At 47.1% G+C, this 24,821-nt stretch overlaps 2 protein-coding genes across 2 annotated transcripts in view; one reads left to right on the top strand and one right to left on the bottom strand.

The window, feature by feature from the left end:
* The first annotated feature begins 415 nt into the window (after positions 1-415).
* Positions 416-2,477, top strand: CTRL (chymotrypsin like). The gene is made up of 7 exons (XM_062499808.1): positions 416-467; positions 610-713; positions 867-946; positions 1,189-1,270; positions 1,372-1,552; positions 1,945-2,078; positions 2,316-2,477. The coding sequence occupies exons 1-7, from the start codon at positions 416-418 to the stop codon at positions 2,475-2,477; spliced, it is 795 nt and encodes a 264-aa protein (XP_062355792.1).
* A 1,797-nt stretch (positions 2,478-4,274) lies between these two features.
* PSKH1 (protein serine kinase H1) overlaps positions 4,275-24,821 on the bottom strand; it is a 29,632-nt gene continuing 9,085 nt past the window's right edge. Inside the window, exon 4 of the mRNA XM_062499783.1 lies at positions 4,275-10,393. Within this exon, the coding sequence (XP_062355767.1) occupies positions 10,076-10,393 (318 nt within the window). The 3' untranslated portion in view covers positions 4,275-10,075. The remainder of the gene's footprint in view (positions 10,394-24,821) is intronic.

The following is a 24,821-nucleotide window of genomic DNA, read 5'->3' as shown; positions in this document are numbered from 1 at the left end:
GTGGAAAAACACCTCTAGTCCCAGCGGATCTGAAACGAGTCTGAACACAGGATGACTCTTGCCCCAAGCACAGGTGCTCATCCCAGCACGTCCAGCCTCCTCATTGCTACCCCAGGTCTGTGCCCACAACCAGCCCCCTGTGCCCTCCATCACAGCCCTGTGGCGCTCTCCTGCTCCACAGGCTGCAGTCAGAACTAACACAACTCATGATAGCAAAAGCCCAAGCCCCCCAGGTGTCTTTTGACAGTACCTTCCCACGTCCCTGTTTACATGTGGTATGGTATGTACCTGTGACTTCTGACCCCGGCTGACACAAGGCCACAGGGACCCTTAACCTGACTAGCTATGAGCCACGTGGCTCCCTGACTTCTATAAAGCTCGTGGTTTCCAGGGGTTCAGCCTATTTCCTTTCAGGATGGCTTTCCTGTGGGTAGTTGCCTGTCTGGCCCTTGCCAGTGCCGTCTCAGGTAAGTGCTGCCCATGGGTATGGGAAGGTCCTTGGGGAGCAGCAGGGAGGGTGACAGAGCCACCCACATCAGCACAGGCACCCCCCCAGGTATGATTCCTGAGCTTTTGGGTCACCCTTGTGCCCCTGTGCCTCTCCTGCAGGCTGCGGGGTGCCCGCCATCAGTCCCTCGGTGGCCTACAACGAGAGGATTGTCAACGGGCAGAACGCTGTGCCCGGATCATGGCCCTGGCAGGTGTCCCTGCAGGTACAGTGCCATCCCACTCCCTGGGCACTGCCCTGAGCACTGGCACGGCCAGCTAGGTGCCACGGTTGGACACCAAGGGGACCTCTACCTGTCCACAGCTTGGGGGTGTTCAGCCTGCCCAGCCCCAGCTCCTCTTCCCTCTTCCCTCCCCAGACCCGCACAGGATCCCACTTCTGTGGTGGCTCCTTGATCAACCAGTACTGGGTCGTCACAGCTGCCCACTGCAACTTCAAGTAAGGAGCGGTGCCTGGCCAGCCATGCTGGTGCCACTGGCAGGGCCAGGGGCTCGGAGTGTGCTGGGCATCTCTGAGTGGCACTTGGGTCAGCCCCAAAGGCCTGAGCAGCCCAGGGCTTCCTCCCCAGTTGTCTCCATGGTGGTTTCCCTTGCGTTCCTCATGCCCACGGCTGCCCCCAGTGCTGCTCCCACCCGCGGTGCTGGCTGGACACTGCCCCGACTCTCTCTTACCTCTCACAGCCCATTCTCCCACGTTGTCGTCCTCGGGGAATATAGCCTTGCTTCCAATGCTGAGGCCGTTCAAGTGAAGACCGTGTCCAGGGTGAGTAGGGCGGGCGACGTCTTGGGACGGGGCTGCAGCTCCACGCTGCGGCTGCTCCCCCAGGGCAGGCAGGAACTGCTGTGGTGTATCCCTCTCTGCAGGCCATCACCAATCCCGGCTGGAACCCCAAAACCATGAACAACGACATCACCCTGCTGAGGCTGTCCACGCCCGCCCAGCTGGGATCCCGTGTGTCCACCGTCTGCCTGGCCCCTGCCAACCTGGCTCTGCCCAGCAATGCCTGGGCCGTCACCACCGGCTGGGGACGCACCAACCCCAACTGTACGTAGGCTGCAGCTTCAGGGAGGGCTGGGTGTAGCTGCTGTTCTTCCTCGGGGGTTCTGAGGGTGCCTGTGGGGGTGACATACGTTGTAGGTGTGGGAAGGGGAGAGCTGGGCAGTGGAGTAACTCTGAGTGCGTACCAGTGCGCACACAGGTGTAGGTGTGTGCTCAGGGGCTGGGTGTGTGTGTAACCCAGGGATGATTATGCACAGGCACAAGCCTGCCCTTTCTCAGGGCTGCCTGCATGAGGTGATCCTGGGGAAGAAGGGGTTTGTTGGCACAAAGAAGGAAGGCCCTTCGTATGGCAGCACCAATGCACCCGTGGAAGGTTGCCCAGGGCACCTGTGTTTTCCCCAGGAGACCCACAATCTAATGGTGCTTCTTTCCCCTAGCCCAAGCCTTGGCAACAGTCCTGCAGCAGGTGACCGTGCCTCTGATCTCCCAGAGCCAGTGCAGGCAGTACTGGGGCAATTCCATCACCAATGCCATGATCTGTGCTGGTGGGTATGGTGCCACCTCCTGTCAGGTAAGGAGCCAATCTCCAGCAGCACAGTGTGGGTGGAGGAGGAGGAGATGCGGGTCTTGCTGAGCTCCCATTGCATCACAGGGAGGGTGGAGGAGCAGGGTACATGGGGACTTGCACTCATGGAGCCAGATACTTAAGCTACAGCACCTGGATGTGCACAGGGGATCAGGTGGCTGGGGTGGCAGGGACCAGTCTGGAGCATGTGCCAGGTTCACTAAGCAGGAATCTTCTCTGCAGGGTGACTCTGGTGGACCTCTGGTGTACCAGACTGGGAATGGCTGGACTCTTATTGGCATTGTGTCCTGGGGAACCTCCAACTGCAACATCAACACTCCGGCCATGTACACTCGTGTCAGCCAGTTCCGTAACTGGATTGACGCCATTGTTGCTCAGGGATAAATCTGTGGCCAGTGTGATCCCTTCAGTGGGATTAATAAAGTACTAGCATTTGCTTGTGCCAAGCACTGCCTCTGGCTCCTTTCCTCTCATAATGCAGAGCAGGGTGGAAGACACATGAAGGAGCCTGGGGAACCCTATGCTTCTCTCCTGAACCCCAGAACTTCCCAGAGCTGGAGCTTGGTGCCCACCTGAGACCCAGGGGGAACTGCCAAACTAGGACAGGATGCTCAGGCAGAGGGGGAGCAGGGCTGGCTGACTGTGGCTCAAGATGGGTCTTCAAGCATACCCTGATACCAACCCAGGCAGTGCTGAAGGCTGGGAGAATGGTCCTCCCACTGGCCCAGGTGTGAGGTGCCACCAGGGAAGGGACTGTGGAGCTGCAGCTCAGCACCAGAAAGCACTGCTCAGCTTGCAGGAAGGTGAGTGTTGGTGGGTACACAGGATCCTAAAGGTTCCCTGCCTGCAGTTTAAAGCCATGACCTGTGTAGCAGCTGAGAGCGTAGATCTGAAAGGGAGAAGTGCCATGGGCAGCTCCAGCTCTTGGGGAAGGGGACAGCTGGAGAACAGCACACTGCTTCACACCTGCAGATCTGCCAGGTAACAGCGGGAAACTGAAGGCCATTGCAAAGGAAAATGTGAAGCTGAAAACAAATTTCAAGGCCAGGTGACAGGGTTCTTGAGACAATGGCTGGTGGGGGAAAAAAAAAATCTTTTGTGACATGAGAGTAGCAGGACACATGCTCAATTAATTACAATCTGGTTCCCAGCAGCTCAAAATAGAGCTGGTGATAAGGCAACAGGGAGAGAAGCAGGATCAGACTGTCCCAACATGAGGTGGAGTTTAGTTTTCCTTATCAGTGATGTGAAGGTGATATAACACCTTTGCTGTGCAAATCATAGACCCCAATTGCAATCACTCTATTAAGCAGAGTGTGACACTACATAGGGACACACTGATGGGAATAGGTATAGAACACCAATGGAGGGCAAACACAAATATTGTGTGGCCCATGTGACTGAGTTAAATAAAAAATTGGCTCAAGTAAAGCCTAGGTTGGGTAAGAGTTAGTTTTATTTAGTGGTCTGCTCTGCAGGGAGCATCTAACTGACCTTAAAGGCAAGTGAACAATAGAGATGTGGGGATGGACCATGCATGCAGAGAAACTGGTGGCTATAGGGAACTTCAAACAGCAGTGACCAACTGCAGCACTGTGGGTCATCTGGTCTGTGTGCTGAGCTCTCTGTCAGCTCTGCCACCACTGGGGTGGGGTCCCCTGTCCTGGAAAATTCTGGAGAGGAGGTGGCTCAAGAGATGTGTCCATTACTCACTTGATAATACAAGTTCTTCTGTTGGTCCATAAAAGCTGCTCAGGGTGAAACTGGAGAGGTGGTGAGCGGCTGTGGACAAACCAGAGCATTCCTCTGGCCCAGTCCACCACCTTGCAGCTAAAGAAAAATAAACAGTATGTACCAAAGTGTCTCTTCAGCCTCTCAACAGCACCTTCCAGCAACAGGCTGAGTGCTGCCTCATCCAGGGCATCCCATGGACATCCCAGCTCCCCACAAGGTCTGCCTTGGGCAGCTTCTGGTCTGGCAGCTGCGTTTGCTGCGTCCAGCAAACCCTCTGGTGGCACTTTGGTACCTCTTGCTGTGATCTAAGAACCTAGCAGAGGGGTGAGCACATCCCGGGTCTCCATGTACTTACTGACCATCATTCCCAACCTGGAAATCATTTCCTTCCAGCAGCCAGCCCACAGATGATCCACAAGCAGAAGTAAGGACAACAGAGCCATGGGGTACACAGAATACATGGACATGTTTTAGCAGACTGAGTACACCAAATAAATAATTCTGTACACTCTAACTTGAACATTACAGACTAATTACAATGGGTCCCACCTCATCTGACAGGACAGTCCTTCGAGTAAAGCCAGGACTCAAAAGGCACAGCATGGACTGGGACACTTCTCAAGACAGTCCCTTGAGGAGACCGACTGGATGAGACCGGAGTCGCTTGCAAACTGTTCCAACCCAGCACCGGAAACTGGGCAACCAAAAATAACATCAAGTGCCGGAAGATCCCCGATCCCAAGGGCTTCCCGGGAGGCGTCTTTCCGTAGTGAAAGGCAACAGGAAAGCTCACAACATCTGGGCATCCGTGCAGGAGCTGCTGGTCTGTAACACACCTCGCTGGGGTGCATCTGCTCCACGCAGCGATTCCACATTCAGCAAACAGTGCAACGATCGCTGCAACAGCAGCCAGAGCTCGCCCATCACACACGAGGGATTTACAGTGTCACCAGGAGGGGGGGACGGTGGGAGAAGGGACAATTGTCACCAGGCAGAGCTCCCGCTGCCCTCGGAACACCGAGGGCGGAAGGCGCTGAGCTCCATGATGCCGCTTACCACCGCACATCCCTGGTGTTCACATTTACTTCTTTGGGAAGTTTCCTGCACAGTAAGGCACAGCTGACATGCAGGCACCTGCCTTGGAGTGCTGCACGCTTAATCCAGGGTGAAAGAGGAGACTGAGTGGTCAAGAAAAGCACCAAAACCCTCCAAAGAGTGGTGAAGGCAACTTGGGGCTGGGTACAGGCAATGAGTGGTACAGGCACTTTGTGACACTTTCCAGGAGAAAGCTGAGTGGGTGAGAGGCCTGGACACAACCACCCTCCCTGCAAATTCTAGGGCTCACACTGGTGCCAAAGAAGCCAATGTCTTCCATTGCTGTGCTGCTTTGCATCATTTAGAAAACTAAATTTGGTCAAACAACTGAGATTTTAATTTATCCCACCTCAAACCCCCCAAATCTTTACTATCATTACTTAAAACAATATGGCCCCACACAGCCTAATTAGAAGATTGTAACAGCCACACAGCAGTTACCCTATGTGGTACACGACTGAGCTGAGCCTGCACTGCAGATCCTCAAAGACACCATACAGAAGCTTTTAACTTGCCCCAAGTCTCACCACAGCTCCTGTAGAGCCAAACCCAGAACTGCTGCCTAGCAGCCAAGTGAACCATCATTCCTATTCCAGTTTGTGCATCAGATAAAAGTTGACTCTCTTAGTACTGCAGCCAAACACCCGGGTAGAAAACAAGACCGAGAGAGGGAGCAGGGCCTCAGAAACTGTGTAAATTACCAGAACAGAAAATATCTGGCCTAAAAGAGGAAAGTACCCAGATTCCAAAGAAGAGTGTGAGGGTTTATCAGGTCCAGAACAAACACGTGAAGCAGGCCCTACACAGCAGCTGGTTTCCACATCACTACCAAAGCCAGCAGGTCTGAGCTCAAGCTCCTCGCACGGCTCTCAAGCTCTCCTTCACGTACAGCTGTGTGCTTCCAAGAACAACACTGAGAAGGAGCATTTGGATGCTATCACAACTGCAGTGTTAAACAGCACAGACTTCTTCAGGATCAAAGGAAGGACAGTTTCTACCCCCACTGGGTTGATGTGTTAAGATTTTTTAGAAGCCTGAGTGAGAAGTAAATCAAACACGGTCTCGTAACTGCTGTTTCAGGAAAATACACTACACACTCAAAAACCTGGGTGTGAATCTTTAGACCCCCAATGCAATTTCTGGAAGACTTTTTCACATTCTTTTCCAATAACCCTCAACAAAAACAAGAAAATCAAGGAACCAACAGGCCACATTCTTTGAAGCTGTAATTCTGTCTCCCAAGAGAACTGAACTCCCAGATCGAAAAGATGGGATTGTTTTACACAGTACTGCTAAGTTCCAAAAGACAAACCACCCTAATTCCCTTTACTCCTCAAAGAGCATCACACCCAGAAACAGAGGAGAGGGCTGTGCTTGAACAAGGACACACCAGAATTTGCCACTAGGTGTCATTCCAGCTCCACTTCCCCTGCGTGAACCAAAGCAGGCTGAACAGAAGCACTCAGATTAGCACCCCAGAGTGGTAGTCTGGAACTGGCAGGTGTTACCTCTGTCCTCCCTGCACATTCAGGACCAGAGGAAAGTTTCCAAAAAACACTCTGAGAGCCAAATTAAAAACCACCATTAAGAGTCAAAGAAGGACATTAAAAAAATAAATGAAAGAGTAGAAAAAAACCTTTGCAGAGAGATTTTAGTTTTTAAAATCCCCCAAAAAGGCACTCCTGAAAAGTGCAAACTCCTGAGACTTAAGACCAACTGAGCACTGAGCTGCTCCTGTGGAATGAAGACAGATGATTAAGGTAATTCACAGTGAAGAGCTTCTTAAGAGGACAGATTGAAGGCACCTGGACTATGGCTCAGAATTACAGCACTTTGTCTGTCCCCCTCCACACCAGACCCAACTGAAAACGTGTCCCACTTGCAAGAATAAAAACACCTGAGGAATTTTCTTGAGCTGGACCTTCCAACGTGGCATGTGGACCATCACAGTTCTCCAGACTGAGTGAAAGATCACTGAGGACACCAGGGTGACTTGGACAGCTCTACTCATCTCCCCTCTGCCACATGTCATTGGCTGCAAAGTTCCCAAAAATACTGGAGTCAGAAAAAGAAGAGAGAGTAAGCCAAGAGAGTTAAAATTGAATGACAGAAGGAAAGCCTGTGAAGATTTTCCCAAGTTAACACTGATTTTTCCATGCAAACAATAAAACATTACATTTCTGAAAAGAATTAAGAGGCTTGGAAAGGCTTGGAAAAGCCAAAGCTCTTTATGGGATGGCCTTGGTCCTCTTCCTGCAATTCCCAAGCAGTGGAGTGCCTGAGGACCACAGACACCTTGGAGAGACAGTTGCAGCTATCCAGTATTTTCATGTATGTGATGGATCCTCCCTTCTGCCAATTCAGCCCTAGTCACAGAGCATCACCACCAAAACCTGACACTGTCAGGAACCTACACAGTGACCTCCCACTTTCCCAGACATATTCCAGCCCAAAGTAACCACAAAAAAATCGCTCCGAACTTTTCCTGGTGAAAAAACAGTTATGGAAAAGATCAACGAAGCAAAAATTGTCACAGATGAGATTCTTGTTCTGCTTTGGAAGGTGGAGAAACAAGCCTGGTTAGCCCAGAGCTGTATGTATTCCTCATCCCGTAAGAGAAAGGAAAAGGAACAGCATGGGCAGACATCTGCATGATGCCTGTGCATTTTGATGGTTTAGTGGTTAAGGGGAAAGGTCTCAGTTCTAGAGGTCTTGGCTCAGTTCATCAGTCTGACCCCTTCATGCAGGCAAAATCCCTGTTTTATGGACAGACATGCAAGATAGCCTGGGGGAGGGCCATGGGAGCAGCCAGGAGGTAAAAGCAATCACAGTGCCTGCAGTGATGCTCCAAACACACCAAAGCATCTTCAAGTAATGGCTCAGAACCAGAAGTGCTCCGAGGAAGCCTCCTGCCACCACCTGACCTGCAGGGCCCCCACAGTCCACTTGACACTAGCCTTAGAGGGGCTCCTGCTTCTGGAAAGCTCTTTGCAGTACCACGAGGGGCACTGGACTGTTTATGAAGCAAAATGTGGCAAACTGCCTGCTTTTTCAGAAATCATATCTAGTTTATAGTTCATGGTAACAAACTAGGGAAAAACAACATGAGGAGGTAAAAGATGCTGAAAATGTTTTTGTTTGCAGTCCAGAGTTGAAAAAAAAAAATTTTGGGGTTTTCTGCAGTATCTGTTAATGCTGATGGAAGAAAGACTGCATGTGACATGGTAGGCCAGGTTGCTCAGAGAAAGGGCAGCCTGCAAAGGATGTGAGGTTTTCAAAAAAACATGCAAAACCACACAAGCATTTCAAATTCACTCCTGCTACACACAGTGGCTGTCCTCAAGTTTCTTCTGCTGTAATCCCCACCACATGCTTGGCACATCAGCTTGGTTACATGTATTTACAGCCCATCCCATCTTTGGGGTGGGAAACACACCCCCAGAAATGCCCCTTTTCTTTGCCTTAGCACAGAAATCTCAAATCTTCTCTCACTAAAGCTGCTTTGCTATTTGCTGACTAGGAGAGACTGTGAGTGCTCCCCAGAGGTGTGACTGACCACTTCAGACCTGCTGACACTGAAACACAGTGGCCCAGGCATCAATCCTAGGAAAAGGCCAAGCTCACCAGCCCCTTGAGCTTGGACTGCCTGCATCTCCAGCCCAGAGCCAAGCAAGCCCTTCCTAAGTGCACAACACAAAGCAAATAGTGTGGCTTCATAAGAAGAGTTTCAAACCCCAGCGTTTTCCTTCACTGCTGATCTTGTCTCTGCTACCATGAGCAGCAAAATCCATCCTGTGCCTGTGCCATCAGCCACTTTGCTGCTCTAACTAGTTGGGAAGATATCTCAGCAGGCTTGCACAAAGCTCATCTCTGCAGCCCCCACCTCCCCTGAGAGTCCTTTGTAAGAGGCCACTTCATCACCTACACGGCACAAAGACACCTGAAAAGCAGATTCTTCCTGGTGAACTTAAGTCACCCCTCAGAGCTCTAAGGCCTTTGTACAATGTCTCCAGGGTAATGTCACTGCTGACACTCCCAGACTGGGCTTCCACTACTCAAGCCCCCACCCTGATGCTATGGAGCCATTGGTGGCCACCCCAACAGCTACCACCCCCACTGTCCCAAAGCAGGAATGGCAGTGCTGGGGCAGCACAGGCACACAAAGCAGGGGAGCCCTGTCAAATCTGCAGGCAGGGAGCAGCCTGGAACCATCAAAGTTCTGGTGCAGTGACAAGGTTGTTAACACTGTGCTTACAGTGGTTACAGCCCATCCCAGCTCTAGGGTGGGAAGCACATCCCCACAACTTTCCCCCTCTTTTTTCCCCTTAGCAAAAAAATCTCAACCTTCTGAATCTTCTTCTCAAGGGTGCAAGGTGTGTAACACGTCAGAGACACAACAGAGCCACAAGAACAACAAACCATGCATGACAGGCACTGGTCTTGCTGCAAACAGGGTAAGGATAATTCCAGGGGTAAACCCTTGATGTCATGAGGCAAGTGAGCCCTTGACATCATCAGGAGGATGGCAGCCCTTGGGGGAAACCTCACAGCTTCCCAGCCCTCGTGGAAAACTGCTGTCTGGCATCTCTTTGGCGAGGAGCTGGTGGGCAGCACACCAGTGAGTCAGAGCTATCCCACTTCTAACTGCACATGACTCATTCCAGCTTTGCTGCAAAGGCACCAGAGAGTCTGACTAAACCAGCTCAAAATCTGTGTATACATAATTTTTAAATACATATACACCCCCATGTGTACGTGCACACACGGACGTGCATGCACAGACACACCAAGCGGTTTCTTCTTTTTTCCATACACAAGTGAGAGAAACTAAACGCTCTGGAATTAATAAATAACTATGAACAACCAAGCTCACGGGCTACAGAAAGAGCTCTTCTCCCCACGTGGCTCCTTAATTCATGCATTCCTTGAGGCTCTGAGCTGTGCTCTGAGCCCACAAGGACTCCCCCCGTTTGTGGCACAGCTCGCAGGGTGTGACGGCCACCACAAGGTTCCCTTTCCTCCACTCGGGCTGAAGGGGACACCTCCTCATGGATGGTGGGAAAGCCTGGAGGGAGGTAGGGAGGAACCTGGCTGTTCCTCACAGGGTGTGTGCACACCTGCAGCACAGAGGAGACCCCTGGCAGGGCAGGTGCTCAGCCTGTGTACTGCTGCTGGTAGCGCAGGTTGAGCTCCCGCAGCTCCCGCTCCCGCACGCGCCGGGATTTGTTGGATTTGGTGGAGCGGCTGGAGCGGGTGGACTGAGCTGACTTGGTGCTCTGGCAGCGGGAGGATGCCCTCTTGAGAAGGTTTTGAGAGATGGAACGGTGCAGGTTCTTCATGGAGGAGGAGGCTGCCATGCTGACCACCCACGGGTGCTTCAGGGCCTGAAGGGCAGTCATCCTGTCACTGGGATCCACCGTGAGCAGACGGTCGATGAAATCCTTGGCCAGGTTGGACACACTGGGCCAGGGCTGAAACACAAAAGAGGTGTGGAATGAAACATCCTGGCACAGTTTTGCTGATTAATGAATTCCTCCCATGTCTGCAAGGTGCTTTGGGGCATTCTGCTGCTTCCTTTCTCTCTTTTATCCTCAACTCTTTCAAGGTGTAACTACCCAAGGAGAATGAGACATGACTACTTCACATTAGGGAAGAGGCTGAATTAGTGGAAAATATCTACAGGTACGTAGGTGCAGAGTAGATCCTTCCAGCAGATGGGCTCAGGCACTCGGTAGCTGACCCTAAGCCTGCAGACACTAACACATCCTTGTGCACACACTCAAGGGTCTCAGTCGATCCCCAGATCCCCAGCAGTGGCTGGGACTTCCCTGGTCCATCTGGTCCCCAGATCCTCCTCGAGTTTTGTCCTTGTCCTTAGAGACACACGCACATGGACACCCAGAGCTTCCAGGCCCTTTCCCCTTTGTCCAGCTGCACGTTCACACACCCAGTCACACACCCACCCACACGTCTGTGCTTGCTCCAGTTGCTGCACCATGACACACACAGGCTCCCAGACCTATGTCCTGCTCCAGCTGCTGCTCCTTCCTACCTCATCTTCTCACATCACCTTCCAAAATCCAACAACTATTACCAGAAGCACAGTAACTGTATCTCACTGAAGACCCTCCCCTGTCCAAGTGTTTTCTATCCAAAAAATCCATTCCTGCAGGAACAGGAGCCCTATTGCTCACAGGGGATGGATTCTGACACCAGATCCACAGGGCTCTTCTGACTTTTCATCTTAAGGCACACACCTAGGGAGGAAGAACTGACCTCTGCACTGATCCTGGAACCAAAACTAGGCAGAATTTTCTGCTGTGGAACTTGGTCTCACTCCCACATGGAAATTTAGATGTTGCTACTGGTTAGCCCTGGAACAGCAGCTCAGCCCAGCTGGAAACAATGCCATAATGTGTTCTAAATATATAGAAATGTTAGATATAAGAAATTTTCAATAGTATTTACCATGGAAAGAAGAAGGATTTTGGTTTACAATATGCTAGTTTTAAAGAAACAAGCCCAAAATAATTAATTAGTCCTACAATAAATATCCTCCCAGCACACCCAAGAATGGCCGTAACAACTTATGAGTCAAACACCTACAGCCACAAATGTTGAATTGTTTCATTCCTGACAAAATACTGCATTTGCACTAAGGTGGGAAGTGAGAACATTTGCTTCAGCATGAGGTGAAGGTTGAGCTGTGGACAAGGCTGGGAAGAAAAATGTGACAAAACCCTCTGTAAGGGTAGAGAGGAGGAAGCAGCATGGCTAGCAGGAAGCCTCAAGTGGTGAATGGAACAAGTGCAGGTTTCTGCAATCACTGGGTACTTTGGGGTTCTCACCTGTCCTGAAATCACCAATACTGAATTTTTCAAGTCTGTGGAGATCACATCCCAAGCTGCATTAAGAAAAGGCCTGAGCAGATTCCTGAAATGAAGATTTCCATATAATAACGGTGACACACATGTAACTGAGTGGACCCACCTAAGTCTAGTTAAAAAAGCAAAATTCTGCTCTTCTGTGTCTCTAATTCTTCTCTTCATTGGGTGAGGAAGAAAGGCACCCAGCTATTTTAAAATTCAGGATTCACTGGCTGTACAACCAGAAATAATGCCCTTTTCTTGCTCTAAAAAAGATATGGCCTGATTTTTTGGAGGTTTAATTCATTGCTACAGAAAGCAATTTTCTTTTCAAAAGACTCAAGGCACCAGCAAGAGAATAGATCCCCGGGAGGATTTTTTAATGAAAAGGAGGATGGTGTAAGAGTTACAGCACTGCTCCCAGCCCACAGCCTGTCAGTGCATGGCCAGGAAAGGTGAACTGGAGCTTTAGCTGAGGAACTGGCTGTGAGGGGGATCAGGGTACAACAGACTCATTTTACAAGGACTAAAACAGTCTGGCTTACTCAGCTGAAGTGGGATACATGATCACTGCCAGTAACTATGCAAGAGAAGAGTCTTAAAATGGTCTTAACTACTTGAAATAAAGAAAATACTGCCACATGAATAAAAACCTATAAATGTTCCTGAACATATTCAGAATAGAAATGGAAATACTCAGTGCTCAGGGAGGAAGCACAGCCTTGTCCTGCAGATCAGATACAACTTCAGTGCTTGAAGCAAAGTCAAAATCCACTTCACTCTACATTTCAAGAATTAAATCCATTAACAAAAAAAAAAAAAATTCTAAACATTCAAGCTTTTCTGTCATAGAATCATTAAGGCTGGAAAGCACCTTGAAGCTCATCAAGCCCAAACATTAACCCACTACTGCCATGTTTACCACTAAACCATTTCCCCAAATGTCACATCCACGGGCCTTTTGAACATTTCCAGGGATGGTAACTCTACCACTGCCCTGGACAACCTGTTCCAGAGCCTAACCATGTCTTCAGTGGAAGAACTTTTTCCTAATAGCTGATCTAAACCTCCCCTGGCACAACTTGACCCCATTTCCTCTTTTCCTGTCTACGGCTTTATAAAGAATGCAATTATAATGTATATATAAATAAAATTAGTTTGTCACAACCTGCCTCAAACGATTTTTTCTTAGCTGATGAAATGTACCTTGGCAATGAATGCCAAGAACAAACCAGGTGCTTGTTAGAACAGAACAGGGACAAATTTTGATCACAGACTCATGAAAGAGTTTGTTTATAAAGAAGGTAAATAAAATAGCAAAAATCCTTTTCAAATTAATCAGGCAAACCACAATAAAGTTGTAACTGAACACACTGGTCTGTTTTGCAGAAAGGCCATTGAGGAGCTCAGCCTTCATGGTATTCACAACAACAGAACTAAAAAGCTGAATCTGCCTTGCCATGGGGGAATATAAATCACACTGCAAGCCTATAGATTCCCAACAAGTTTTGGACAAGATACTTCATTTGTTAAATGACAGCAAGGGGAGTCAATTTGCAGGATTTAATCTTCATTGGCATAATCTCAACTGATGCCAGGTGGTACCAGAAGTCAACTGGCAACACATCACCTTTCCTTCACACTCAGCATCTCCAGCTGCAGACCTCTGGGTTCTCTCTTCACTGATGGACAGATCCAAATGAAACCCAGGCAACAAGGTTTTGCCCCCACTCTTCCAAGCTTGCCCTGAAAAACTTTTAAAGACCCATTTTTTGTAGTTTTTTTTTATTTATTTCTCCCTTTCAGCTATTTATTCAGCTAAAATCACAAACTCATCATTACCTGGCTACACTCCATCAACCCCCAATTCCTTCTTCTCCTCCTCCCAGGAGCCACAGCTCACCCCATTCTGTTTCCTTCACAGAGGACTCATTTTCCACTTCCAAACAATCCTAAGGGGACATTCAAGCTAATGATACATCTATTAAATTCACCAACTTTAACTCAAAGTGAAGGTAAATGCAGGTGACAATTTGCTCTATGTGCAGTAACTTTTTAAGAACTCTTCACTACCATCTTCATTTCTGTTACTGGCAATTGAAATTACTTAAGATACCCACTCTGGAACAGCTTTTGTCCCTCTCAGATAGAGAAAACACATCCACACAACTCCAGTCTCATGGCTTTTCCTGATTATTTCTTCCCCTCTTACCCTAAAACCTTTTACCTTTCTGAATATGGTCCCTTACAGAAATACAATCATGTCAGCACCTCCATCCTCTTTTTTTACCTAAATCCAAAGAAATGCAAGAGATACTTCAATGAAAAGTATTTGAGAACTGGCACTACCGTACTTGGAAATACATCTTCAGGACATGCAGGAGAGCATTATTTTCTCTTCCAGGTGTAAGTAATTGCAGAAACCTGGAATTTGAAGCAACCCAGGAGCTATTTTGCTGTCCAGATGAATTCAAACTTCAGTCAAATGAGATTCCGGTGAGTGAAATGGGCCTCTAAACACCAGGAACAATATTACTTGAATCTTTTCAAGTCTTATTAAAAGATGGAAAATGTGAAGATTTGGAATTTGAAGAAATCTATGAAGTTTGAGGACCTAGGAGCTGTGATACATAACCAGCCTAAACCTTGGGAGGCCCACCTAGTTTAATGAATCCTAAAGAAGAATAAACTCAAAACAAAAGCACATTGGATTTCTCATTAGTCCAATTACTCTAGTTTCACCACAAATGTTGAATGTGGAGTACCTGCAATTAGATTTTTCTTCTGGTCAGCAAACACAAATCAGTTTATTGATCTGTTTACACAGCTGGAGGTTTGATTTGCTGCACCACACACATCTTTCCCATTTCACTGGAGCTTTTTCTTTAGTAATATGTAAGGCTACATTCTACCAATGCAATTTGCAACTTCAATCCCTGGAGAAATGCATCCACTCTCCAGAAAACTTGCATCAGTTGACAAAACAGCAGTTTTAACTTAGAAAAATCCTATTAGCCCTCCAAATTAATACTGCAAGGCAGCAGCAGAGGGTTGTGTAGGAGCTGAGGAAGGTGGACTCTGGTGTGTTTGGGGGGACATGAGTGCAGGACATAAAGTGTGCTCACATGACAGGAACTAAATCAATCCAGAGGAGATGCTGCTCTTGTGCTTCCTTGATGAGACAGAGAATGGCTTGGCAGGAAAATCCTCCCATCCAGTAGCCATGAAACATTGGGTCTGCTAAACTCTATCAGATAGCCTTGCCTTTAAATATCAGTGCTGAAATGACTAATCCTGCTCTTTTGTGGCACAAAAATGCCACAACCATGCCACAAAAAATGAAGAGAAGTCACCACTACTTTCATTTCCACTTCTCTTGAAAGTAATTTCAAATGTGATGCAGTTTGAGTACAACTTCTGCTCCCTTTCTTAGGCTGTGTTCTTTCAGAATGATAAAGTTCCGGTGTCTTTCTGCAGAGAAGCCCAGAGTGGTTTGGGTTAACAGGGACCTTAAAGCTCATCTAGTCCAAATCCCCTGCTCTGGACAGGGACACCTTTCACTAGCCCAGGTTGCTCCAGCCTGGCCTGAATACTTCCAGGAATGGGGCAGCCACAGCTTCTTTGGGTAACTTGTACCAAGGCCTCAGCACCCCCACACACCTTAAAAAAAGATGGAATAGCCATATTTTGAGCTGAACCTCAGCAGCACCAGCTGAATGACAACAGAGACCTCCTACATGTGACCAGTTTTTCTAACAACTGCAATCATGTCCTCTGTCTGGGGTACCCAGTGCAGTGTCTGCTTCAAAAACCTCATTTCTCATGAGATACAGACTCATTAACAGTGGAGACTATTGGCCTCATGTTGGATGTTGGAGGCAGGACTAAACATCCTCTGGAAAGTAATGTCTGTAACTCTAGAATTTAGCACAGTGACTAAAAACATGATCCCCACAATTTAGAAGGGAAAAAAAAAGTGTGGGGAGCAGAAGAGCTGCACAGAGCTGCAGAGGGATCTTCTGGTTAGTTGTGTGCAAATAAAAGAACAATCATCTGATTTCAAGCTCTGCCTATAGTCTCAACAGTACCCACTGAAGGAAGGATACATACTAATTTCCTGATTCCTACCTAAGTTACATGTTGCTCGAAGAAGAAGAAAGACAATGTTTATGAGGAAGGTGAGGGACCTTCAGTCAGTCTTTACAAAAACATGAAGCACAAAGCATGTTATCACAGCTGCCAAAGATCACTCTTAGGCCAAAAATACTGTATCCCAATCCCACTGATTCCTAGGATGATACTGAGTGCTGCAGAAGCCCCAAAGCACCAAAGAGACTGAGGAGCCCTTACAGCAGCACATGGCTTCCTGCAAGGTTCTCCTACAGAAAACTTTCAAATAGCTACTTTGAAGTTTCACAAGATAAAATACATCTACTGGAAATGGGCCCGTCCCAACAAATAGACTGGGTTTAATGCATGCACTTGGTCAGAGGGAACTGCCTTCACATCGTGCCCTTATCACCATTAGCAGCAATGCTCCACGTCACAGGAGATGAACACATCTCTGCTGTCATTCCCATTTGATGCTGCATTCCCCATCATGCTGGAACAGATAGCTTGGTTGGTGTGAACAAAGTGAGCCAAACTGGGGAGCTTCTGTAAATTTTTCAGCTGGGGTTTTCAGCCCAGCCATTCCTTGGCATGACTCACCAGATGGCTGCAGAAGTAGCTACATCAACCCAAGAGAGTGACTGGAACAGAGTGCAGAATTAGCAGCACTTTAACCAAGTATGAAACCCATCCCACAGCCTGTCTTCCAGCCTCAATGACAATGGGAGAGACTCCCATGGTGGAGACACTTTGCTCTGGTCCCTCAGGAATGCCAGCTGCTGCTTCTGTGGGTACACTAGCATTCCCTACAAAAGCATCTCCTGGACTTCTAAGCTGTATAAAACACAGGGTGTTTTACCCATCTGCAACTCCAGCCCTGCTAGATAACAAACTCAGGGGAAAGCAGCCTTCTTACAATGCCTTAAAGAGCTCTCAAGTGTGTTGTTTTATTCATACTCAGGCTCTGAGGCTGGAGGAGGAGGAGGAGGAGAAGAAAGAGATCCTCCTCTGAGTGTCACTTAGGCTGGGCGATTGCGTGCAGCGCTCTGCTGTGTGTGATTAAATCCCTTCACCACCCCTGCTTGTTATTCACATCAGCATAAAAGCTATTGAGGCTCCGGCCACGCTGGCATGTGGGGAACAAACAACAGTGTTGTTTTCTGGTTTAAACAACCAACCCACCTCTCTCCCCTGCAGCGGATGCAAGCACGGACCCGGCGAGTGCAGCAGAGAGATCCCAACACGTGTTGGAAACCAAGCCCTGACCTGTGTGACTGCTGCACATCTCCTCTCTCAACTGATGGACCTGGGCAGGGGTGGGAGCCAATGCTTTGGAGGCAGAGCAGCTTTCTTTTGATCTGCTGATCAAAATGACTAGATTTTGGATACCAGAGTCCAGTCCCTGAATTTTACTCTGCCTGCCACAGGAGCTGCTGTGAAGCAGTCACCAAAGCCTGCACTGCAAAGAAGTTACTGACTTAAATTTATTTTCTTTTCACAAAAAATTACTCAATCTAACATATGTATGGTGCTGAAGGCAGGGCATATCTGTCCAGCTTCTGTCATTTTTCAGAATAGCTGCACCTTAAAATTCTGATGTTTCTGGTGGCAGACAAGTGTCATGCTGTTAGTTTTGAGAAGGAAATGAATTGGACTTGATGCCCTAAGAGGTCTTTTCCAACCTGATGTTTCTAAGCAGGTCCCCAAGAGCTCTCTTCATTACATTACTCATTTATGCACAATGCAGCAGTTTTGTCTAATTTAGGAGATTCCCACATGACATCAGAAAGCAGAAAGTGTCAGCTCCAAAGGAGCAGACTGGGGACAGCAACTGTGACACACGACATGGCAAACCAGCCTAGGGCTGTGCTGGGGCTCCAGTAACACCAGGTTTGCACTGTCCCAGGCATCACTTAGCCCCCAAACAACTGCAATGAGGTGATCAAAACCAACTGGTTCAAAAGAGCTGGAACAAAAAGTTTCCAGTGAAAAGATGAAATGTGCTAAAGACTGCACAGGGCAGATTCCCAGGCATTCAGCATTAATTTGTTGATGTGGGGAGGAGGAATAAAGGAAGGATGAAAGAGGAAAATACAACAGCCCTTTAATAATCCAGAGCATTATAAGTATGCACAGCCATCTGTTGCAGTGAACTTCTATAACCCAGCTTTTCGAATGGAAATAGCCAGCCCATTTTCCCTGGACAGGCACTGAGTATTCAGCTGGAATCATGCACTAAAATTACAGCAGCTACAAAAACAATAAACACAAGGCTTTTCTCTCCAGCCAGGGGCAGCTCTTCTAAGTGCAATGCTTAGGGAATGGCTGCTAAAATGGGGTAATACCACTTTTCAGCTTGGATCACTTTACGTCTCTTAAAAATGTGTCAGCAAGTTACAGCTACACACAGGGGACTTTAACCACTACCTTGACTAAAAAATTGTCTATTAAGGAAGCTCAGGGTTAAGAGACCTGGACTTGGAAGGATGCAGGTGAAAAGATGAGATCACCAAATATACAGTGCTGGAGATTGCCATGAAAACGGAATTTCCAAAGGTACTGCTATAGCACCAGCTAACAGCAGTATTTGCAGTAACTGAACTGGAAAATATGTTCCACAGACTGTTCCTGACATCTGGGTACCCTGACATCTTCAGTGCTTTTATTCTCAAAAACCTCAAATTTGAGCTGAATGATGTTCTCCCACTCTGAACTATTACTTTAAGAGAGTATTGGCTGTGAACTGGAGCTGAAGTCAATACGTGTTTCTACGTACAAATTCAGAGTAAGAGTTTAATTAAGAAATGGTGGTTCCTGACAGAGAGGAAAGATCTTCCCTGGGGAGGAAGAATATCCTTCATCATGCTGATTAGTGCAGTGGTGGGGGGATGAACAGATAAGCTTATAACCTCCCACATGCACACAACCCCCTCCTGCAAGCTCCAAGCTGTCCATGCACAAACCCTGGGCTCTTATGAGGGAATGAACAAGGGGGAGTAAATCCTAAGACAGTCTTAGCTGCCAGTCCAACCCTGCCCTGCTCCCCAGCTGGCACCAGCTCTCCTCTGCTGCTCTGGACAGCTCCTTTAACCTCCTCAACACACAGATGAACCACAGAAACATAAAATATCCTGAGCTAGAAGGGACCCACAAGGATCAAGATGAAGAGCTGTGCTGCAAACACCAGCAATGTCCAAGCCCCAGCTGCTCCACTGTCTGGCTTGACTCTTCTCTCTTCCTTATAGTCGCTCTCAGTTTTGACCAGAATCCAACCCTGTCATAGTTTCAGAGGAGGTGAAATGATGCTTTTTTCATCTGAGCATTTCCTGAAAGATCAGGTTTAATGCTTCCCAAGTTAGGTCAGTGTGGCTCAATGCCATTCCTGATTTTCTCTCAGAAAGTAGGGTTTTGTGTAGGCAAGGCAGGTATAACCCATTTTAAAGTAAACAAAACATCAGGAGATGCTCTAAGTAGGCTTGCTAGGTTTACCACAATTCAGTCCTGGATCACTGGTTTATAATTGTCTTTCCTGGCACTATCTGGGACATTTTTGTTAGAATTCAGAGCAGGATAACTGTTCTAGATCCCATTCCAACACATTTCTCCATATTTTCTTCTCAAATTTCTTTCAGCATCCCAGCTATTCAGTGACCGAGACAGAGATCCTGCTGAAAATTAAACTGTGTCATTGACACTGCACCTAACTGCACAAACACAAGAAGGAAAAAGGACAAACCAAAAATTCCCTAATGTAACACATTCCTAATTCTGCATTTATAATCTTAGACTGTGACCTTTCTACCTGTTAAAATCCTAGACTGTTGTTACTTATATTGTTGGGGTATTTCTCCTTCCAAAAAACGATTAAAACATTTCAGTTTGCTATGTGGAATCATGCTATCTACTGTTGAGCCTGGCCATTCCCAGGCTTAAAAAGACTGTGGAGAAGATCCAGGTGAGAGCTGGCAAGATAGACAGGGGTCCTTGACACATGGCCTTCAAGAACAGGTGAAAGGAGCTGGACTTGTTCAGCCTGACAAAGAGAAGTCTAAGGGCAAACTAATAGTATACTACATTTATTTAAAAGTTACAAGGATTACAGAGCCACAACAGGTCCAAACAAGGGACAACAGGGAGAAGCTGTGCCTTGGAAGGTCTGTATCAGGAAATACCAGGGGAAGGGTGGTGCAGCTCTAGAAAAGGTCACTAGGGAAGTGGAGGATCTTCATCCCTGAAGCCCTTCAAGACTCAGGAAGACAAAGTCACAGCCAAAATGACCTAGTGCTGGCAACACTCCTGTCTCATGCTGAATGGGATTAGAGCTGTCCAAAGGTCTCTTGTAACCAAGGTTTCTATTAGTCAAGTGCTTCTCTCCTCCCTGTCCCCAGCCAGCACTGTCATATCCCCTCCAAAGCAGCAGAACATCCCTCCTTCCAACACATATCCCTGCCCATGCTCCATCCCAGATGCTTGACAGGGTCAAGTGTGCCACGAATGCTTCAGAAATAAAACATGTGCTGATCAGCTTTGGGTAAATTTGGACTGATATTCAATTACCTTTCCTGCAGGAAGGATGTGCTTTAGTTCTCTCTCCTGCTGAGCTACTTTGAGTAGCTCATAGCAACTTTGAGTTCTTCACATTGCTCAAATTGGGTTGACACTGAACTTAGAATTTAAACAGTTAATTCCAGAAGACTGAAAGACAGCACAGTTCCATAAACTTTGCATCCTTGGGAAATCAGGTCAAAGGCAGGGCTGCAACAGACACCCAAGGATCATCCAATCCATCCCAAGGTCCCCCAAGGATCCACCACAGATGCATCACTCCTGACAGATGACTGCCTCACTTGTTCTGCAAGACAGCTTCAGAAATCCCCTGGGTAAACATTTTTTGGGGTGGGAGACACCAGTGTTGTAAAAAGTTCAGCGTGAATCTAAGTGCCATTTAAGCCTCTTGTTTGACATAATCTGGAAAAGAGATTATTCTTCTTCCTCTTTGAAGCAGCCTTTTACATATTTGCAAACTGCTATGACAACACATTCCCTAGGCCAAACAGCCAAAAATGTTTCAGTCTTCCGGAGACAGTGGTTTTTAGACTCACAATTGTTTTTGTTGATCTTCTGTCAAGTCTCTCCACTTGCCCTGCAATGTTTTTGAAGTCTGCTGCCCAGAAGTGTCAAGAGCTTCAGCTTGGCGCTTGTAGCAGCCACTACACGCAGCAGGAACACACCACATGTTGCCTTTCTGCTCATACATCTCAGTACATTCACCTTTTCCCACAAGTATGATACTGATCTCACATAATAATTTATGATTCATAGACAGATCCCTTTCTGAGAAGCCAACACCTCCTAATTTTCTGTTCTTCATCTATTTTTGTGCACTATCTTACTCTTACTTTAAAAAAACCAAACTACACCTGATACTGAATTGCTCAAATTTGATAGGGCTATCTGCCCTTTACAGCCCTTCCAATTCAATGTCACCTGCAAATATAATGAACACACATGCACTTCCCTCACCTGGATTGATCAATAAACCCCCAAATATCTCTGGACCTTCAGCCATTTCTAGAGAACCACCATCACTACCATGTTCCACTTTGTTGATGAGCCACCAGTAAGTAAATGCCACTTTTTATACAACAGGTTTAGGGAAATACATTATTTGATCTCCAGGCCTTCCCTGCTTCACAGCTCATTGCCAAAAAGGAAGAGAATCGTGGCTTCAGACACCATGGAACACTTCCATGAAATAGCTGAAGATCTTTCCAATGTCAGATCCATCCTTGCCAAGCTCTAGTGCCAAACACTGAAGGTATGGGAACTCCTATAACTTTGGAAGAGGACTTTGCCATGCAATTATTTTACATTCTCAGCCAAGTGTCAAGTTTCCCTTAGTTTTGCAATATCTCAAGCAAAACAGTAGCTGAAGAATGCCACCAAGAATTCCTGAAGCTTGTAAAACTAAAAGCAAATGAAAACAAATATGAAGGACTAAGTGTAGAGAGATAAGAAACTGTAACCCAGGCACTGCTGTCAGCACTGATAAAACAGTATATAAAATCTTCTGAGTCATCCTAGCTGTAACAAGAAACTTTTCTCACATGTGAGCCACATAACCATTCTCAAAAATTATCAGACTATTTAAAAGTTTCTTAGAAATTACTCTTCAGACACAGACAAAGGTAGGAAACACAAATACTTCTATGAGAAAGCTCAATTCTATCTTTTGTGAGATATAAAACAGACTCTGGTTAATCACTTGAAGTGCCTTAAGCACTGGAGCACTGGATGTATAGAGAGTACCACGATTATGGAAGTCCATGACCTGTAGGCACACAGCCAGGCACGGGTCCACACCAGCACTTTGGGGAACCCTGCAGGAACAGCAGGGATCTCTTAACAGCCAATCCAGAACATTCTGCCTCTCCTTGACTTGTGCCAACGGCTCTCACGTCAACAATCAACACTAATCTGGTGCATTAGTAAAAGCTCAGTTTTCAGGAAAATCTATAAAAACATCCATTTGAAATAACAAAGGTATTGAAAAACATGCCTGGTTTTTCTACCTTGTCACTCACTTGGGGCAGCAGGGGGGCAAAGCAGGGGGATGGTGAGACCAGAGAGAGGAGGAGCAGCTCATGTCACAAACCAGGGAACTCAGATGCACCACTGCCAGTTTGAACCACCCCTTCCAGCTCCAAACAACTAAACCAGTTCCCTCTGTCTACAGCCTCAACTCTGTAATTGCAATCTTGTCAGATTAAGGGATTTCAGGGATTAGGTAAAGAGACTGCCAAGAAAACCTCTGGTCTTAGGAAGCCCCTTTTCAGCCCTCTGGCTCAACACGAGCATAAATTCCCCAAAACAGTTTTTGCAGTTGAAAAGAGATTTCAACTATGTGATATTGAAACCTTGACTTTCTACCCATGCCAAGCATGCTGCTTAACTCCTTCATCACATCCCCGGGCAGGAGCACACTTCGAATGCTAGGGAAGTCCCAAATTCTGGTCAGAGGAAATTTGAAACACCTTTCAACACCAGATTGTACCAAATGTATCAGGTTCAATTGCTTCTCTCTAAGGCAGGGTCAGTTACAGGCCACAAAGTGATTTGCAAGGTACATGTTCACAGCTCTTCCCCATAGAGCTCAGTTTTGATTAAACAAAAGTGGTTTTTAATCTGCAGCAGAGGAAGCAACTGGAACCACAGTCAGGTGCCAGCTCTGCAAAACCTCAAAGCCTCAGCCTGGGGCTCAGAACAGTTAGGAAGATGCTGTAAATTTTTCCAGAGTGCAACACTTTTACAGCTCCACCCTGAAAGGTCACTTTAAAAATATTTTATAGGTGCCAACCAGTCCTCCCTGTGCCCCTAGAGTTGCAATGCTGTCCTGGTGTTGTACTTCCATACAATCATCTGGGGACTCAGGCCCTCAGCAGAGTGGGTCCAGGAAATCCAGCTGAAGCAGTGCCAAGATGTCACCCCAATCCACTCACCCCACAATCTGTGATAAACTCCCATGTGAGCCACAGCAATGAGAGAAGCAGAGGAGTGCTCACAGCCTGCTCAGGGGCTGCATCTGGCTCAAGCCCACCACCAGGAGCAGCTGGACTTCCAAAACAGACTCCAACCCCAGGGTAACCATTTCCAAGGGAGGGGAGGAGGGGACAGTGCTGTATTTAGGGACAAGATTCCTGCAGGTCACAGCTCTTCCCACTGCAGAATTAACACATATTCTCACTCTCTGAACCTTGGTCCTAAGTCAATGACTGTGTAATAACATGTCTTGCCTCAAAATACACCTCCACTAAGGTATCAGAAAAAAACAACACGTCTGAGCCACAGCTGGAAAACCAAGGACTCAATCAGCCAAAGGTAAAAGAGGAAATGGCCTAGGCTATTTTTAGGAAAATGTAAAGAAGTCAAAGACACCAATGGTAGTTGACAGGTCAAATCCTTTCTGTTAATAATGTGTGTTCTGTACAGAGGCAGCTTAATATTCTTTTTCTACCCAACCAATGTCCCTTTATCCCTACATCCCTAATTCTGCAGAAACGCTACTCCACCATTAACAGGATTTTATAGGGCCCCCAGATGAAGGAATGAAAATATATGTCAAACCACAGCACTATTGTAAATCCCTTCCCCCCAGATGTGGCTCTTGCCTTCCTCCATCCTTATATTACATGCCTTACATTGTGGACCACTTCCCCAAACCCAGTCTTTCACCCCAAAAATCTTAACCAAAATGCTCAGCTGCTGTCCCTCACTCTGCCTTGAACCTGCAGGTACTACTAGTATGGACAGCAGCCCTAAGGAAAAAGGGCTGTGAATGAAATCATTGGGAAAAAACCTGCATTTCTCTTCCCCAAGGAGATTCCTTCCCTGCTTTTTGTTTCTAGAGGCTTTGAGGCTCAGAATTTCCACCCTGTCCTGATGACATGCACAGTTCTGTAAAATAGAAACTGTTAACACTGAGTGTTGCAGACTGCAGCAGCATAGAAATGCCAGATGTAGGCAGAGAAAGATCTCCTTGCTTACCCTGCCTTAGCATTGGGGGTTCTCTTCAACTGTTGTATTGCAACATAAGCTGAAGTACATAGTAAAAAGGCAAAAGGAGTGATTTTGAAAAAGGTCCTTGTGACACCAATTCTGTTGGAGGAAACAACCTTCAAAAAGAATCTTAAGATGCAGCCAGAGCAAGGGGGTTATTCATTCATTTTCAAATGCATGCCTTGGTTTCAAAGCCTTTTCACTGGAAAAGGTGTTTCTTTACCTGTAAACAAAGTGTTTACCAATGCAGCATGCTGAGCTTTTTCAGGAGCTTGGTCACTGCTACATGCAGAAGGATGGAGGATTTTCCAGGCTTTAAGTGAGGATGTCACAGTTCCAAAGATGTCCCTTCCTGCAGAAGGAGAGA

The sequence above is a fragment of the Cinclus cinclus genome, chromosome 11, assembly GCF_963662255.1.
Source record: "Cinclus cinclus chromosome 11, bCinCin1.1, whole genome shotgun sequence".
NCBI classification, from domain to species: domain Eukaryota; kingdom Metazoa; phylum Chordata; class Aves; order Passeriformes; family Cinclidae; genus Cinclus; species Cinclus cinclus.
Note: the sequence above shows the minus strand (reverse complement) of the source record. Positions and strands in the feature narration are given on the sequence as shown.